The sequence below is a fragment of the Leuresthes tenuis genome, unplaced genomic scaffold (genome assembly GCF_036924035.1).
Source record: "Leuresthes tenuis unplaced genomic scaffold, fLeuTen1.0.hap1 SCAF_10, whole genome shotgun sequence".
Taxonomy (NCBI): Eukaryota; Metazoa; Chordata; class Actinopteri; order Atheriniformes; family Atherinopsidae; genus Leuresthes; species Leuresthes tenuis.
In genome coordinates, this window is record NW_027325364.1 from 10,132,166 (window position 1) to 10,149,253 (window position 17,088).

General features: G+C 39.9%; 2 protein-coding genes across 2 annotated transcripts; both read left to right on the top strand.

Annotated features, from left to right (window-relative positions):
- Positions 1-2,583: 2,583 nt before the first annotated feature.
- LOC140316156 (CTP synthase 1-like) lies at positions 2,584-11,600 on the top strand. The gene is made up of 18 exons (XM_072393879.1): positions 2,584-2,734; positions 3,574-3,754; positions 3,887-4,057; positions 4,377-4,477; positions 5,117-5,233; positions 5,396-5,479; positions 6,504-6,584; positions 6,964-7,115; positions 7,283-7,415; positions 7,580-7,668; positions 8,252-8,346; positions 8,565-8,627; positions 8,760-8,803; positions 8,886-8,982; positions 9,071-9,126; positions 9,293-9,389; positions 9,614-9,758; positions 10,962-11,600. The coding sequence occupies exons 2-18, from the start codon at positions 3,589-3,591 to the stop codon at positions 11,035-11,037; spliced, it is 1,767 nt and encodes a 588-aa protein (XP_072249980.1). The 5' UTR covers positions 2,584-2,734; positions 3,574-3,588; the 3' UTR covers positions 11,038-11,600.
- Positions 11,601-13,449: 1,849 nt separating this feature from the next.
- On the top strand, positions 13,450-16,576 carry rab42b (RAB42, member RAS oncogene family). The gene is made up of 3 exons (XM_072393880.1): positions 13,450-13,750; positions 13,939-14,161; positions 14,964-16,576. Exons 2-3 carry the CDS (start codon positions 13,944-13,946, stop codon positions 15,412-15,414), a joined length of 669 nt encoding a protein of 222 aa, XP_072249981.1. The 5' UTR covers positions 13,450-13,750; positions 13,939-13,943; the 3' UTR covers positions 15,415-16,576.
- The last annotated feature ends 512 nt before the right edge of the window (positions 16,577-17,088 follow it).

The window sequence follows — 17,088 nt, forward strand, 5'->3', positions numbered from 1 at the left end:
GGGGTGAGGGGATGTTTGAGCAGAGAGATGGACCTCTTTAGACCACTGGAGGTCTGGGAGTGAAGCAACCTTCTGACATTTGACCCTAATGCTATCTAGCTTCGCAGGGTGGAGCCAAAGGAGATACTGCCAACACAAACTGATATTTAACTAGAGCACAGTGTTTATATGCTCATTTAAGCTTGCAGACGGCATCGTTTATGCAACTTAAATCACCGCATTACAAACAGATAGTTTTATTTGACTGAAAACACATCCTGGTACACAATTCAAATCAGCTCAACTCACTCTTACTGTCACTGTATAGTGCCAAATCACAACATAAAGTAATCCCATGAGATTCTATTTTTAAAAAACAACAATTTCGCTTTGAGCAAGTTCCTGGTGACAGCGGATGGAAAAAAACCAAAAACATAATTTTTAACTCCCTTCTAACAGGGAGAAACCCCCAACAGAACCAGCTCAACTTGATAGAAAATAGATGAATGATGACGTGATGTTATTGTTAACATTTTCATTATCAGTGAATTTGATGATTACTCTCTCAAATGGCTCATTGGTCATGAAACATGCTGTGTATAAATGCCTCTACATGTTATCCAAGTGTATAACCTGAATTCATTAAATGTTCTTAAATGCCTATCCCAGCTGTCATTGGGCGTGAGGCAAGGTACACCCTGGACAGGTCATCAGTCCATCACAGCGCCACATAGACACATATGTGACAAACAACCATCCACACTCACTCCTAGGGTCAATTTAGAGCCACCAATTAACTTAATATGTATGTTTCTGGACGTTGGGAGGGAGCTGGAGGACCTGGAGAGAACCCACATATACATAGGGAGAACATGCAAACTCCACACAGTAAGTCAGTCGGGATTCAAACCAGGTGCTAACAACCACACCACCTGTTTGTTTATGTATTTTATTTTTTGCATTTCATAACATTTCATTGAATTGATGATTATCAAAAAATACTTATTAAACTGTCAAATGCTAAAGGTCAAATTCCAAATTTGGGTATGTATAGTGATTTGCTTTGTTGTTTACACTGTTGTCACACACAAACACACCAAAAGGTTGCTAATAAAAACACAGTTTCTCACTGCCAAAGTGTGAGATTTAAAATCTTGTAATTTCACTTTGTCACTAGTCTGCAGTGCTAAATTTAATGTTAGTTTTAACAGAATGGAAGTCACTCAATTTTGTATGAGCTGAAACATGATTTGGATGGACAAACATCCATCCAGTATTCAAATCTCTTCAGACACACTGGCTTCTCTTGCTTTTACAAAGAGTACAAACAAGTGGCTTAATGGACAATCATTAACAAGGATGAGCTGTCAGAGCTGACTTTGGCCACTGTCAGACCACAACACATTGCAAAACATGTTGTTTTATCATCTGTGTCTGAGGAAATGGGGACACACTGGAGGTTTGATGGATACTCTGTCTTCCCCAGATGTGTTTTGCAAACATTTAAAGAGGTAGCATTACCTTTGTCGTTTGATATTTTAAGATTGCAGAGAAATGAGAGAGGCAGAGTACCTTTTCATGCTGGAGGTTAATATGTGTCTGTGCTCACTTGTCAGATGTAATTGAAGGGAACAGCTTATGAAAATGAGGTGGCAGGGATGAGGTCTTTAATTAGATCAAGATCATGGACTGAAATGAATTAGAATCACCATTCTCATTACCCACAGCAAAACTGGAGCAGCACAACAGTGAATACATGAAAGAAAACTTTAATATCTCTGACACTGGTACCGTGTACATTTGGATTGGGGGGGTTGTACTGCCTTCTGACCAAATCCGAACTGATGACGGCACCTATGGTTCACCAGTATTAATCTGTTTGTTTTCACATCTGGTGGCTTATTTCCTTCCACAGATGGATTGTTATTTGTGAATGTTGCTATGCATGATAAAAGCTCAATTTAGTCTGCATGTAGGCTGAAGAGAACAAAGTAGAACGCGTGTGACATCTAGTGGCGAGAAGGTGGAACGTACATATATGCGAGACTAAGGTGATATTTTGATTTAATCAGAATCTCTATTCATTTGGTCATTGAATAGCAAAAATTAACGACTGACTGTAAAATTACCAATACATAACCAAGGCTGGTCATAGAAAAAGCATCACAATCTTTCGTAAAAAACAACACAACACGATTAACAGGCAATTCCATAAATGTAGTTTATTTAATTTAATCAAATTCAATTTGAACTCCTCATTTGATTTTATTTCGAATATCATATTCTTCCATTAATCTTGAAATGTCTTGTTCGAGCGAAAGTATACAAACACTTCGCCCATATTTAGGCTTTTAAGGGAGAGGTTTCCGGGAATTAAACTATCAATGCAGTCACTTCATTGGTGGATTACGGGTTGATTGTGCCTGAGACGTTAAAAGGAGGGTTTAATTTGATATAATACGTCAAACGTAAGTGAACAGTTTTCTATGGGGTCGGGTGCATTCTTGATCCATACTCCTTGCCAGTTGGTGGCGGTAATGCACCGTAACGTTGTTTGCCAACCGCCAATAAACACCAGAAAAAGAAGAAGTAAGAAAGCTGTACCTTCTCAAGTGGGTCAGTCAGCTTTTCGTACACGTGTTTGTGTTACAGCTGCAGCTTGTTACAGCAGATGCTTCGTGAGTAGAGGACAATTAATGACGAAAACAGTCCCTGTCGGTACACATTTGGACTCTTGTTTCTTCTTAGCTCTTTGGTAGGATGTGTGTTTTTAATGTCGTACTGTGCTATAGAGTCTGTTAAATAGCTGTAAACGCTGTCAGGTCTATCGCTGTTTACTAAAAGGGTCACAGTTGGCTAGCTGACTTAACTGGGTCGTTGATATGTCTCACTCATATTGCCTTCAGTGGCTTGGTGTTTATTAACCTTTTATTTAGATTGTTGTTCAAAGTAATGTGGATTTATAGCTGCAGGTAAAGTATTGTGGGGACCAAAAACGTCAGCTAAGTTTAGGTCAAAGTAGCTGGTTATGTCTCAAAACAAATCCTTGTTGACATGAGAACGTGAACTGATAGCTGACAGCTGCAGCTCACTTTCTCTTGTCCTTCATGTTTACCCGGTTATGGCGCCGCGGTAACTTCCCGCCTTTTCATTTTAAGTGATGTAGATGAGCTTAGTAACCGGCAGTTCTGTACCAGCAGCTGTATGTACACTGTTGGTGAAGGGTATTATACCCTTATATGTGTACCATATTTACTTCTTGAGTGCCACTTCTCCATTTTTAATAAATAATATAAATGTAAGTTAACGTAAACATGGTACGCCCCACCGTGAATTTCCAGTTCGTGAGAGTACGATGTCTTCTAACTTTACGTTTGATAGCTTTCGGGTTTTCTTTCTAAGCAGTCTTGTGTAATGTTCCATGTGTAAGGTTGGATTAAACTTGAATCGAGTGACTAATAATGTTGAATTGAACGTGTTTTATATGTGATTGTTGTATGTCAAAGCATCCAGAGGTGGTTGTATGTGAAAGCATCCAGAGGTGATTGAGCAGTGTAAATTTACCAACTGAATTCTTGTTCTTTCTGTGTTCAGTCCTCCTATGCCACTATGAAGTACATCCTGGTTACGGGTGGCGTTATATCTGGTATTGGTAAGGGAATAATTGCCAGCAGTGTTGGAACAATCCTCAAGTCTTGTGGCCTTCATGTTACAGCCATCAAAATCGACCCGTATATCAACATTGATGCCGGAACCTTTTCACCATATGAACATGGTGAGTCATTTACTACAGTTACCAAGATTGACAGTTATTGTTCCAGATCATCTGCTGTTTTAATTGGCTAGTTAAGGCTCAGGTAGTTCCATAAATCCTGTGATAAATAAAAGTTCCGTCTTTGCTTTCCAGGTGAAGTGTTTGTTCTTGATGATGGCGGGGAGGTTGATCTAGATTTGGGAAACTATGAGCGTTTCCTGGATATCTGCCTTATCAGAGACAATAACATCACTACAGGAAAGATCTACCAGTCTGTGATCAACAAGGAGAGGAGAGGAGACTACCTGGGCAAGACTGTACAAGGTTTGATATAGCTTTAGAAGAAGCTTGTGTTGGTGCGTTTTATTTCTAAAAGCATCACAGGCACAGACTTTTTGGTAAAGCTGCTTTTTTATATCCACGTGTTTATGAGGGGTTGAAAATGCATATGCAAAGAGGAGTGAATCAGAAGATCTTTTGCCTGTAAGAAAGTAAACTTTTTATTATGTAAATGTGCAAATTAACAACATTTGTTTTTAAAATGATGATTTGATAACTGTTAGAATACTTTGCATTTAGCTAATCTTTTACGCTATTCCTTTAAAGTCTACTTGTTTTTTTTTGTTGTTGTTTTTTTCCCCAGTGGTACCCCACATCACAGATGCCATCCAGGAATGGGTACTGAAGCAGGCAAAGATTTCAGTAGATGATGATGGTATGGAGCCTCAAGTGTGTGTTATAGAAGTGAGTCTTTTTCATCAACTGTGATTTTAAAGTTGTACTCCTCGTAAATAACCCTCGAGTCGCTGATGGCCATGATGTTGTATTTTAATGGGTTAGAGAAATTTAAGATTCTGAAACCAAGTGTGTTGCCTGAAGCGAGTAGATAATATTGGCAGCATTCAGCAAAACAAGTTGCGAAATCAGTGTACCCGCACATATGGGTGCGTCTGCATCGGTACAGCAACAAAATGAATTTAAGATACAAAGAAACAGGCAGGATGTAGAAATGGATTTGTTGAGGAAAAGCTTTAAAATGACTCTCTACTATGAGGGGGGGGGGGTGAATCATACAGTATATTTGATTTAGTCTAAGAAAATGAAAAGTAAGTCTTTGTTATAAATCAGATGCTTGTTTTATAGTATGTACTATAAAAACATTGCCATCGAAAAGCATCAAGTCCTCATAAACCAAGTTAAATTACTTTCCTGCCTCCAGCAGTTCTCTTCGTGCGGCATACTTCAAGCCAGCTCTAGACAGTTTTATGGTTCAGTGCTGCTGACGGCACGCTGTTTTTTGGAGTACATAATGTGCAGAGGACCAGCCAGCTGTGTGTTCATGTATGCAGTTCTATGGTCTAAGTTGTTGTTTTGCGTCAACAGCTGGGAGGCACAGTTGGGGACATTGAGAGCATGCCTTTCATTGAAGCCTTCAGACAGTTCCAGTTCAAGGTGACGAGGGAAAACTTCTGCAACATCCATGTCAGCCTGATACCACAGGTATAGCTCACTAGTGAACACACACAGCATGCAGTTGTTCCCTGAAACTACAAGAGAGGGGATGACTATAGGGTCACATTTTCCATTATGGTGTGTTACGCTGACTTGTTTTGTACAGATATTTATGCTTTGATTAGACTTGAATTTATCTTTTGTTCTCAGCCCAACACGACAGGAGAACAGAAAACCAAACCGACTCAGAACAGTGTCCGAGAGCTCAGGGGGCTGGGCTTGTCGCCAGATTTGGTGAGTCAGATTATAGTTGTTTCGAAAACTTGGCATTCCCTCCAAGATCTGCCCACAACATCGTAGGATGATCCCCTGAAGTCAAAATTCCCAACCACAGATTTAGTTGAGCCTGTGATGGCATGGTCAGATGTGAATATGGCTGTGGGTACAGAGCATGTCGCCCACACACAAGACCGAAGGCAAAAGCATCAGCTCATGAATCTGTTTCTCCTCGTTTTTCTTTTGTTTTTTTTCTCCGATTTTAATTAGAAGAATCTGACCAGAAGTGTTGATTTGTATTTCCACTTATGGTGTTACCACATATAAACACTAGCTGTGTAATCAGTACTGATAACTACAGCGATCCTATCACAGAGCAAGACATCAAAAAAAAAAAATGTCTTTACTCAAGAGAAAGGATGCATTGATGGGGTCCATTAAGCTGGTGTAGTTGTCAAAGTGCTGTACAGAAAATAGCTTGCACATGGCAGGTTGTACCTGTGACTTCATTGTGAATTGAGTCGACACGGCACTGCAGATGGTGCCCATGCTCAGCTTACACAACCTGTGTAATCAGTAACTATCTACATTCACAGTCCAAACAGTTCCTGATGAAGAAGATTAATCTTTGAGGATGTTCATCCACTCCCAGCTGTTTGCCTTCCACCATGCAGCCTTCTGTTTGCAGAATATATATCGGCTCCAAAATGGGCATTTGTCTGTTGCACTTTGCGTTCATTCGGGTTGAGCTGAAGTGTTTGGACAGTGCTGTCATTGATCTAAAAATACAATCTAAACCATTCCTCTAAAAATGATCTAATCAGCCACTGTATTAATGTTTTTTTTTATATGAGATCATCAGATTGCCCCTGCCTTCATTTCCTCCCACACACCAGATATACACAGGACCAACTACCCATTTTCCTTCTTTGTCACTGGTTTATCTTATGATGTAGACAACCAAATTAAAGCAGAAACAATGACCTGTTTGCCCTGGTATTATCATGTGTGATTATACTAATTAATGAATATCTTTTGACAGATTGTGTGCCGCTGTGCAACGCCTCTAGAAACGTCCGTCAAAGAGAAAATCTCCATGTTTTGTCACGTGGAACCCACACAGGTGAGGTACTGTTTTGTTTTTAACACCGTTGCAGAGAAGGTCCTCCAAACTTGATTCATGAACTAGTACAATTCATGTGATCACCACTGAAATCTTTTTGATTGATCTGACAGTACTATTTTCAGATAGTTGGCTAATATTTAAGGTCATGACTTGGTTATGTCTGAACATGACTGTTTTAACGTCTCCAAGAGACATTGAGAGAAACCCTATCCTTAAATAAAGAGGTTGAATAACCATAAAAAGCTTAAGTAAGACATTTCTGTATTGACAGCACCTCACATTTCAAGGTAGAATGAGAACGTGAAGTCTTTAGTCATCTGGACCTTTTTATTTGAGAATTAATACCCTGAATCATTTCTTTTCTTGCTCTTTGCAGGTGATCTGTGTTCATGACGTGTCCTCAATTTACAGAGTGCCTCTTCTACTGGAAGACCAAGGTGTTGGGAGCTACCTCTGTCAGCGATTGAACCTGCCCGTTGAGATGAGGCCGAGAAAGATGCTCACAAAGTGGAAAGAGATGGCCAACAGGTGAGAAAGTGTCTATTTTTCTAATCTGACAGAACTAATTCTCAGTTCTGGGATGATTGGTTCAGTCGTTGCGTCATCGCTGCGAGTTAAACTCTCAAAAAAAGCGAGTTCCCCAGACACTACATCATTCTTTGGCACTCCTGTGAATCATCTCTATCTCTTTTCAGATCTGACCGCTTCTTGGAGCATGTTACCATAGCCCTGGTGGGAAAATACACCAAGTTATCTGACTCTTACACGTCTGTTATTAAAGCCTTGGAGCACTCGGCCCTCGCCATTAATCACAAACTAGAGGTCAAGGTATGGACATGTTTATCACTTCTTTTCCTCCACAAAAGAGTATAAACTGGTATCACGATAGAACTTGATAATGCCACACGTATGCCTGTTTTCATACAGCTGTTAACCTGTTTATATGTTGTTGTTTTGGGTTTTTTTTTCACCTTCTCCTCCTCTTTTTACAGTACATAGACTCTGCAGATTTGGAGAGCACAACTCAGCAAGATGAACCGGTGAAATATCACGAGGCGTGGCAAAAACTCTGCAGTTCTCAGTGAGTATACAAAACGGTGTGAAAACATGTGACCGTAGGTTTGGATAGTCCTGAACATTATCAGCTGAAGGCAATCAAATAGTGGTCACAGGTAAAAAGTTATAATTTAATCCACTTGATGGCAGTAAAACTTTCAAAAGTTTAAGATCAGACATTGAAAAGTATTGTAGCTGTTTCACAGTGGGGTCCGTTATTAGTTAGAATTGGTATATTATTTAGTTTTGACTTGCAGTTGTTGATGAGGTAGGACATTGTCTCCACTGTCAGTGGTGGGAATCTTCCTTAAGATCGCAGCCAGTTTTCAGCCATTGTCACTGTCTTCAGATTTTTCTGGATTCTCTGAAAATTGTTCTTGACTCAATGACACAATGTAACATTTACAAACCTGCGCATGCGCTCTGTCAGAGGAGAAGGGAGCCTCACTCAATGTGTTTAAATTGAATTTAAAAGGTGGCTAATGATGCATTCTGTTCATATTAGCATTTTATACATCACAACTTTAATGGAGATATGTTTGTAAATTCTCCAAATTGTGCCGATAAAGTGAAGTGAAGCTCAATGGGCTTTTCTTTCTTTTCACCAGCGGTGTTTTGGTACCCGGAGGTTTTGGTGCAAGAGGAACAGAGGGAAAGATGCTGGCTATCAGCTGGGCAAGGAAACAGAATAAGCCATTTCTGGGTAAGAGAGATTTAGTGTGTTTTTATGAAAATGATTAAATGGCTCAAACAAACTAGACTTTTTATGTTGCTAATCAGTAAAGGCCTCTCCTCAACTTAATGAATTTGAACAAATGTGTGTGTTTGTGCACAACTCGATGCGAATAGAGCTGTCTGTGTAAAGAAAGTAATTTGCACCACTTAAGTCTTTATTTATGTGTGTCATCTTGGTTTGTGCAGGAGTGTGTTTGGGCATGCAGCTCGCAGTCTGCGACTTTGCCCGCAATGTCCTTGGCTGGGAAGGTGAGTACTTGTGCAGTTCCACTGGGGGGAAAAAACATTTGATCTCTATTGTTTCTCATTTCTTAATGGTGAAATCATAGAGCTGTTGGGAAGTTTCTTTGCGGTGAAAACACTTTTGCTTATCTCTTTCAGATGCCAACTCCACAGAATTTGATCCAGAAACCAAACACCCCGTGGTAGGTTATCTATTCCACCCCCATTCTGCTCATATTTCATTATATCAGCAAGGTAGCTGGACTTCTGATTTGATCTGGGCAGGTGATTGACATGCCAGAGCACAACCCAGGACAAATGGGAGGGACTATGAGGTTGGGGAAGAGGCGGACCATTTTCAAATCTAACTCCAGTGTTCTGAGTATGTATCATTCTCGACCATAGGGTGGCTTTTTTTTGGCTGTTTTCCAACAACGGTGTTTGTTATAACTCATGTTTTCCCGTTGTAGGAAAACTGTATGGAGACGTGGATTATGTTGAAGAGAGGCACAGACACAGGTTTGAGGTAGAAACTAAAACAAGATTTTAGCTTTTTGTCTGGGAGCAAAATATTTTCAATATTAATACAAGCTTAATATTTCAGATTTTCTATGGATTCTTTTCTGGGTCATCTGGTACATGTACTCTGGTACATAAACTGCCCTAAATCATTAAATGTCATGTCATTATAGGTGAATCCAGAGCTGACGCACCACTTTGAAAGAAAGGGACTTCAGTTTGTTGGTCAGGATGTGGAGGGAGAGCGAATGGAGGTCATTGAAATGGACAGTGAGTGGTTATTAAGCATCCTGATGCTGCTTTAATATATGCTGCCTTTATAAAGGCACCTTTTAAAAGATGTGCTTTTGAGAGCAATTGCAAAAGAGACGGTATGCTTAACATGAAACTGATCAAAAAAAATATTCCACCAATGTGTTTTAGCAACGTGTGTGTTGTAACAAATGAGAGCAGAGGTCATAACGCTCATGTTGATCCACTTCTTTCTGTCTCAGATCATTGTTACTTTGTTGGAGTGCAGTATCATCCGGAGTTCACCTCCAGACCCATCAAACCTTCCCCTCCATACCTTGGTCTCCTGCTGGCTGCTGCAGGAAAACTCCAGAGCTTCCTGGCCAAGGGCTGTCGCCTTTCTCCACGGTAAATTCCAGCAGAGCAATGAGTCACCACCCAAAAATGATCTGATTTACAGTCAAAGGATGCTCCAGGAAGGACTTCAGTAAAAGCTCAACACAAGTGTAGCTACAAGTATTCTTAGTTTAAAGACGTAAGCTTGTTCCACAGTTATTTTCTACTGTTCTGCACAAGCAGAATGTCATGTTGGTTGTCTATTTCCATACTTTTGCTGTATTGGCTGCAGTATTCCCACATTAGTTTTGAAGTGTTTTTTTTTTTTTTTTTTTTTTTTTTTTTTTACATCAAAACCCATTTGAAGTTCAGACGGTTTTGTAATTGCTTAATGGTTTTAAGAAGGCACTGTTATGTCACCCATCAAACCATTAAATGCTACTTTGAGGCTTATGTTTCGCCTTCACCATATTAGCCACAAGGGACCATATTTCCATCTTTTCTAAGAGGGTGGACCCCGAAGTGATACTTAACAGGTTTGATAGATTGGCATATCTTTGAAGACATTTGTGTCTTTAACTTTTTAATTAATTTCAAAAGGAACACTGTGCCAGTGACAAAATGATGACATTTAAAAAGTTGACACTTTTGAAGATGGCTGTTCTGGAACCAGTCTCAAAGACTATCAGGGTTTTTGCATTTTAAATGAAAGAGTCACTCTGGAGATTTGGGAACTTAATCCTTTGTTTAGATTATCTATTTATATTTCATCTATTGTTTTATGCTGAAGTATGTTCATTTCCAGCTTTAAATTGGTGTAGGTTTATTTTTTCAGAAAGTTTAGCTTTGTATTCTTAATACCGTAGCTCTCCACAATAAATAAATGAATCCTTATTTATTTTTTTCCTGTCCATCCATTCAGTGCATCTGCTGCCCTTAAGCTGGGGTCAGCTCAGAACCGGAGCAGAAAATACATTTTTCAACAGTATCCAAGGCACTTCCCTCATTATTTGGAACATTGTCCACATTTAAGATGAAGATTAGATTGTAGACTTGACAGAAAATAATAAAAACTAAAAAAGCCATGGATGGGATGTTAAATGGGACGGCAGAAGCAATAGTTTGATCACTTCTATTGTTCGTATGTATTCTGCTTATTATCGGCAGACTCATGACTATAACCACTTACAGTGACAGCGTGTCTCCACTGCTGAAATAATCTGTGACGGGTAACACCGATTTTAGTCCTCATAATGTGTTTGTCTCTCATTTCAGGGACACTTACAGCGACCACAGTGGTAGCAGCTCTCCTGAAGTGGGCATCTCGGAGCTGAAGTTTCCCTCTTTGTAGTTATATCAGTCTTGCAGATCATTTCAACCCAAGAAAAATGCTCTGAAATTATGCTACTGAAGCAACAGTTGCATGTAACTGTTTTTACTCTTTTAAAGATGTGTAATAACTTATACTTTAACATATGAAGTTCTCCGTGACCTTATAAAGGATTTCAATCAGGTATGCCAGTGTAGAATATCTACAATAAACAAGGGATGAATGCTGTGGGATAGTTGTGGAAAAAAAAGTTAAGTAAATGTTAAATTGGAATATTGCAAAAATATTTTAGATATTTTATATTTTTAGACGCTGAAGAAGGGAAAAAGTTGTTATACTGACCAGAATCCACACTTTTAAATGCTTGTAAACATGTTGTTCTGAACAATTTACAAAATCAAGCTTCTTAAAGCTGGAGCGACACACCCAGATCATGTGGTTGGGAACTGAGTCACCTCTGCATACATAGACTCATGTTAGCCTTGGTGCTCCATCCATGTGTCAGACTTTCAGTGTAGTGCAGAGTCTCTAGTGTATATCAAAACTAGAGATGTGCATTTCAAGTGAAAATACTGTTCAGAATCCATCCATTTTCTATACCCACTTAATCTGGAGGTCGGGTCGCGCGGGGGGGACTATCCCAGCGGTCATCAGGCGAGAGGCGGGGTACACCCTGGACAGGTCGCCATTGGGGGCCACACACTGAAAGTCAAAAAGGGAATTCTTCAACCATTTTTCAACTTGGTAAAAGTCGATAAGGACAAATGGCCAAGTTGAGCAGTGCTTAGCTGTAACTGCAGCTAGAGACTGATTTCAATGCTGTGGTAAACTGTCTCGTGTTTTATATATGGAGTTTAGGCACTGAAAAGGCCTTCACAGTTACGTAACATCAGAAGATGTTGATAAGTGAAAAAAGGTTACCTTAGTTGTTTTGTTTTTGTTTTCCCCGTTATTCTGCAAGTAAAACCAACACAGTATGAAAACACTATTAAGAGGCATGAGGTCCGGCAGTATTTGCCAAACTTTGCCAGTGAATGGTGGTGATTTGATATCTTAAAGATACATTTGCTTTCCTGAAATGCTTGTTATTTGCTTCCTTGGTGTGTTTCTCCTCTGTTTCTTTAGCTACAGCTTTAGATTTATATGATATTGTTTTGGATTTCCCTCAAATGTCTACATGAGTAAACTAAAACACAAAGTTTGTGACTGTGGGGTACATGCATGCGTGTGAAATCTTCTTGATTTAAGCATCAGTAAGTCACATGGACATAGGATTTTAAGTAATGCTGCATATTGTTTAATATTAACTGTCCATATGTTTCGGTTTCTGCTGTGTGGAGTTTTATTCGTATACACTGAAACTGAACTGACCACTTCACAGTGCATGGCTTGTGGCCTTTTACCACCAAACATGATTTTGTACTCTTTTGCCTTTTACTGCCTTATCTGAACATAGAACTTCCTAATTGAATTATGCTGAGGCACAATCATCTGACAGTCAAGTCAGCTTTAAGTAACCCTTGAGTCAACAACTGTCAGAAATGGACAAACAGTTTGGCATTTGAGAACAGATCATAAAAATGAAACTAAGATATGTTTTACCTCAAAACATCAGTGGTCAATTGAGAACAAAGGTACTGGCAATAGTTTCTGTTGATGACCCTTATGTATGAAAATGGCATATTTTTTTTTATTTATTTAAGATTTAGATCCATGTGTGCTGTACTTGGACTTATTTCTAATAAATACGGTTTAATTTCTCCTGACATACTGATGACAATTCAAGTGATCAAGTTAGAGATATGAAACACGCTAAGTTCACCACAGAGGCTGTAGGAGTAATAATACCCACAATATCAGAAACTATAGCTAGGAATAAACCTACTGAATATCTGGGTGATCAAATGGACTCCATTCTTAAGATACTGCACTGTAATAAATTAAGGAAAAGAAGCGCTGCAAGACCATTATTGCTGTTAGATTAAACCTTAAGTTCATATAAATGGAGAGTTAGACTGGAGTAAATACATCACATTATGATAATCTTTATGCTGTTTCTAAATATAAAAATACTTGCACATAGACATCAGCCCTGGTATGCCCGTTTTAGCAACTATTATATCCTGAGCCTTTCCCAGGGGATTCAGAGCTCCATTGTTCCCAACTTCCCTTTTTTGGTAGCAGTGCTCACTCGAAAGATGAGATCATAAAGTGATTAAAAACTGTTGCAAACTATGTAGGCAGAGAGACTCAAGGCAGTGTCATTTTCTGTGTTTGTTAGTGGTGATTTATATATCAGTAAGTGACCTCAGGAAACAGCTGAGTCTCCCTTAATGTGATAATACACACAACTACTTCCTCAAAAAACCTACCTCCCCCATCTAGCCCTCCCTATGTCCTTGTGCATTTGCCCCTCCCTTTGTCAAGTATCAACAGGCAAACTTTAGAAGTCTACACCCCTGCACAGCCAAACTCATGCACATGCTTGCAGTAGCACCTGAGATCAGCAGCTCAGATGAAAACTGCCCCGATACTGCTATCAACTCCGTGGGACGCATTTTTCTACATTCCTGCTTTTACAGAGGAGTGGATGAGACTCAATGGAGATACGATTGAGGAACTTGCTCTTCAGCCATCCAATGCATAGCAGTTTAGGATGGCTGTGAGGCTACCAGTTAGTGGGATTAATAAGGAGTGGCAGCTTGATTGTTTCTCAACATTTGGAGCATCGGAGGTAAGAAATCAGCTGGTGTGGGAGTACCTTTATTTTGCAACATCCGTCTCTCTGTTGATACAGTTTTAACAGTACCATCAAGACTATTCACTCCATTCCTCTTTAACCTTACAGAAGTCAGTTTTGTCCTTTTCACACTTTTACATCCCCACCAGGTGCCTGCTGTGACTTTTTCTTGTCACTGCCAGCAACAATGGACCTGACTTTGTGGCAGTACCAGTTCAGGATCATCATGCTGGGGGACTCAACTGTGGGCAAGTCCTCCCTGCTGAAGCGCTACACTGAGGACATGTTTCTAGAGTCCATTAACCAGACAGTAGGTGTAGATTTCTACGTTCACTTCCTGGAGGTGGAGCCGGGGGTCCGTGTCAAGCTGCAGTTCTGGGACACAGCTGGGCAGGAAAGGTTCAGGTGAGGACCCACTGTACAGATGTAACGCTATCTATAATCTACAATAATGTCAGTCATACTTTTGATTAACAATCCTTTTGTATTATTAGATGCTTTTATATGTTAAACCTGTGCAACACTTCTCTGGATATCAGGCCTTGTGGAACAATTCTGTGCCTCTTTTTATTAGACTAATAAATTAAAGCAACATTCATATTGTGAATATTACGAAAGCTTCTGGTTGCATGCAAATATCCTACTCAACTAAAATACCTCTGCTCATTCCATTCGCTGCAAAGCTGTTCATCAGTGTTTGCTTTCAGTTAAGAGCGTGTATCCACCCTCACAAGATCAGTGTACAGAAATGCAGCCTGTGCAGTTCTGTGAGAAGGCCTGAGTTCAGGACTAGAAGTGGCACGTTTCATTCTGTCTCTAAGTTTATCGTTTCGGATGTCTAGTTGAATGAACTGTAACAAATAGCAAACTATGCCTGTCTGTATTTACCTCAGGGCTCCATGGTATCTGTGATCCCACAACACAGCTAAAAACTTAGCTGAATCATTTTCAATAGGACACATTGGAATAAAGTAGTTTTTTCAGTTGCAGGACCCCTCACTCTTCAAAATAAGCCAGTGACTCATGGCAGATTTGCTTGCCTGTTGAGGGTTTCGTATTTAAACACAGTGGCTATCAGTTTCTTACAGAGAGATTCTTTGTCTATCTGCTTATCTGAAAGAATTTAATTTCTGTTCAGTGCAGAAGCAGTTTTTGGAGTTTTTCTGTGTTGAAGTTTAAAAATGAAATTCTTCTTTTTTTTCTTCAGGTCAGTGACTCGTTCTTATTACCGGAACTCAGTTGGAGGCCTCCTGGTGTTCGACATGACCAGCCGTGACTCCTTTGACCACGTTAAGGAGTGGCACGCTGAGGTGTGCGAGAGAGTGCAGCCACATAAGGTTCTGTTCATCCTGGTGGGTCAGAAGAGTGACCGAGATACCTACGGGGAGAGGGTGGTGAGCCGAGAAGAGGCTGAGAAACTGGCCGGACAGCTGGGTATGCCCTATGTAGAGGCCTCTGCAAAGACTGGCCACAACGTGAAGGAGTCCTTTGAGCTCCTCGCCCGACGGGTCTACCAGGGTCTGCTGAGCGGAGAGGTGGAGCTGCAAGAGGGCTGGGATGGGGTAAAGTGCGCGGCCCCACAGGCGCTGCAATTACAAAGAGCCAGCAATTCTCAACCCAGCACAGCTCCCAAGATCAACAAGAAGTGCTGTGGATAAACAGTGCGATGGTCAGCAATGTGAACTCATGTCACGTAGGATCAAAACTGCCCGTCAGGAAGTTGGAATTACGGTGACCATGTCCTTAGTAACCATCATGAAGCACTTTGAAAGGTGTTTTTGCCCTTTTCGTTGTGTCTCTACAGCCTTTACCAGTTGTTCATACATCATTTAGTCCTAAAACAGTTAATGATTCAAATATCAAATTCAACTGAAACATTTTGTTTACGGTATTTAACATTTTTTACTTTTTAACCACAAACAGACTGACATTTGTTTCCAAGTAAAATGTCTTGATCCCATTTGGATCGGTTACAGTTCAGTGTGCTTCACGGGCTCAATGTGCAGCCTGATCGCTTCATTGATTAAACTATACAAACTACTAACAATCTTAACTTTCACATCTAGCTCAAAGTGTGCCCGACAAAGTAAAGCCTCACAACCTGACTTTTAAAAGCAAAGGCTATAGATTTTGTATTTGGTAGACCCATAATTCAATTAACTTTTTTGTGAAATGCTAGGCCCACAGCCTATCTGACGAATGGACTTATGAGGTCGTTTCCTGCCTCGGTTCAGAAAGGGCTTGGGTTGTAAAGGTTACATGCAGCAGTCAGTGCTTTCTCCTTAATTAGTCCAATAGGTGCTAAAAATGTGTGTCACAACCACATTCCATCTAAAGGCAGGGGATAATAACACATTTTCTCTACTATTGAATTTTGCACCTTAAGATCTGCAGCCTACACTGGAAAGGTGGTTTTTCAACCTGGAGCCAAAAGATATATCTGAGAAGTTAGGGATGTTTGCCTTTAATTAGGGAATTACTTTGTATTTTTTCCAAAGAGAGTAAAAGAATGATTCTTTGTTGTATGTCCACATGGTGGGAGCCACTGACAAAGACGTTTGTTCTCATTAGGAACCATTTCAGAACAAAGTCAGATTCTTGTCTGTGTTAGTTGTTCAGTTGGTAACTGGCAGCAGGAAAGGTACTAAGAGTCTTGGTTTAGATTAGAAACGTCACTTTTATGTGAACTGATCTTTGGGCCCCGTGTACGTGCACAGAAAAGGCCTTATTACACTAATAATTGCTCGGCATCATGCGTGTGATTTATTTTCAGGCGCTGCTGTTGAAATTTAATTAAAAACTCTTGGGTGCCTATGGAAACTATTCTTTTGATTCATTTTTTTTCCCCCCAAGGTTTCCATCGCCATTATGATTCTTCCAACTGATTAGCAACCTTCCACGTTTCTGCACCCAAATATGGTCAATTAATTTTAGTAGATGACGAGAGGCTGTCAAGAGGCTGCTTCAGTATATTGACCCGTGCTCTTGGTTCTCTCAGAGAATGCAAGTGAACTCAGTACATTCACTTCACTTCAACCACAGCCTTCAAATTTCTTTCTTGTGCATTAGCATGGTACTTCTAAATCCGTTAGTTTCACTCACAGAATGAATCTTTATATAAACACAAGTTGAATTTGCCTTTGGATGGTTATAAATTAATCAAATTCTCCATTAATTTAAATACAGCCAATTCCTTTGTAATTTAAACACGTGGCTAGCTTTAATCCTTGTTGATAGATTAAAATAAATGATAACTTGACTGGGAATTCAGTCTCGTAAGTATTCAGCTTCTGAGAATGGCCAAAGAAAGTTTAATTTATTTATAAAAACAC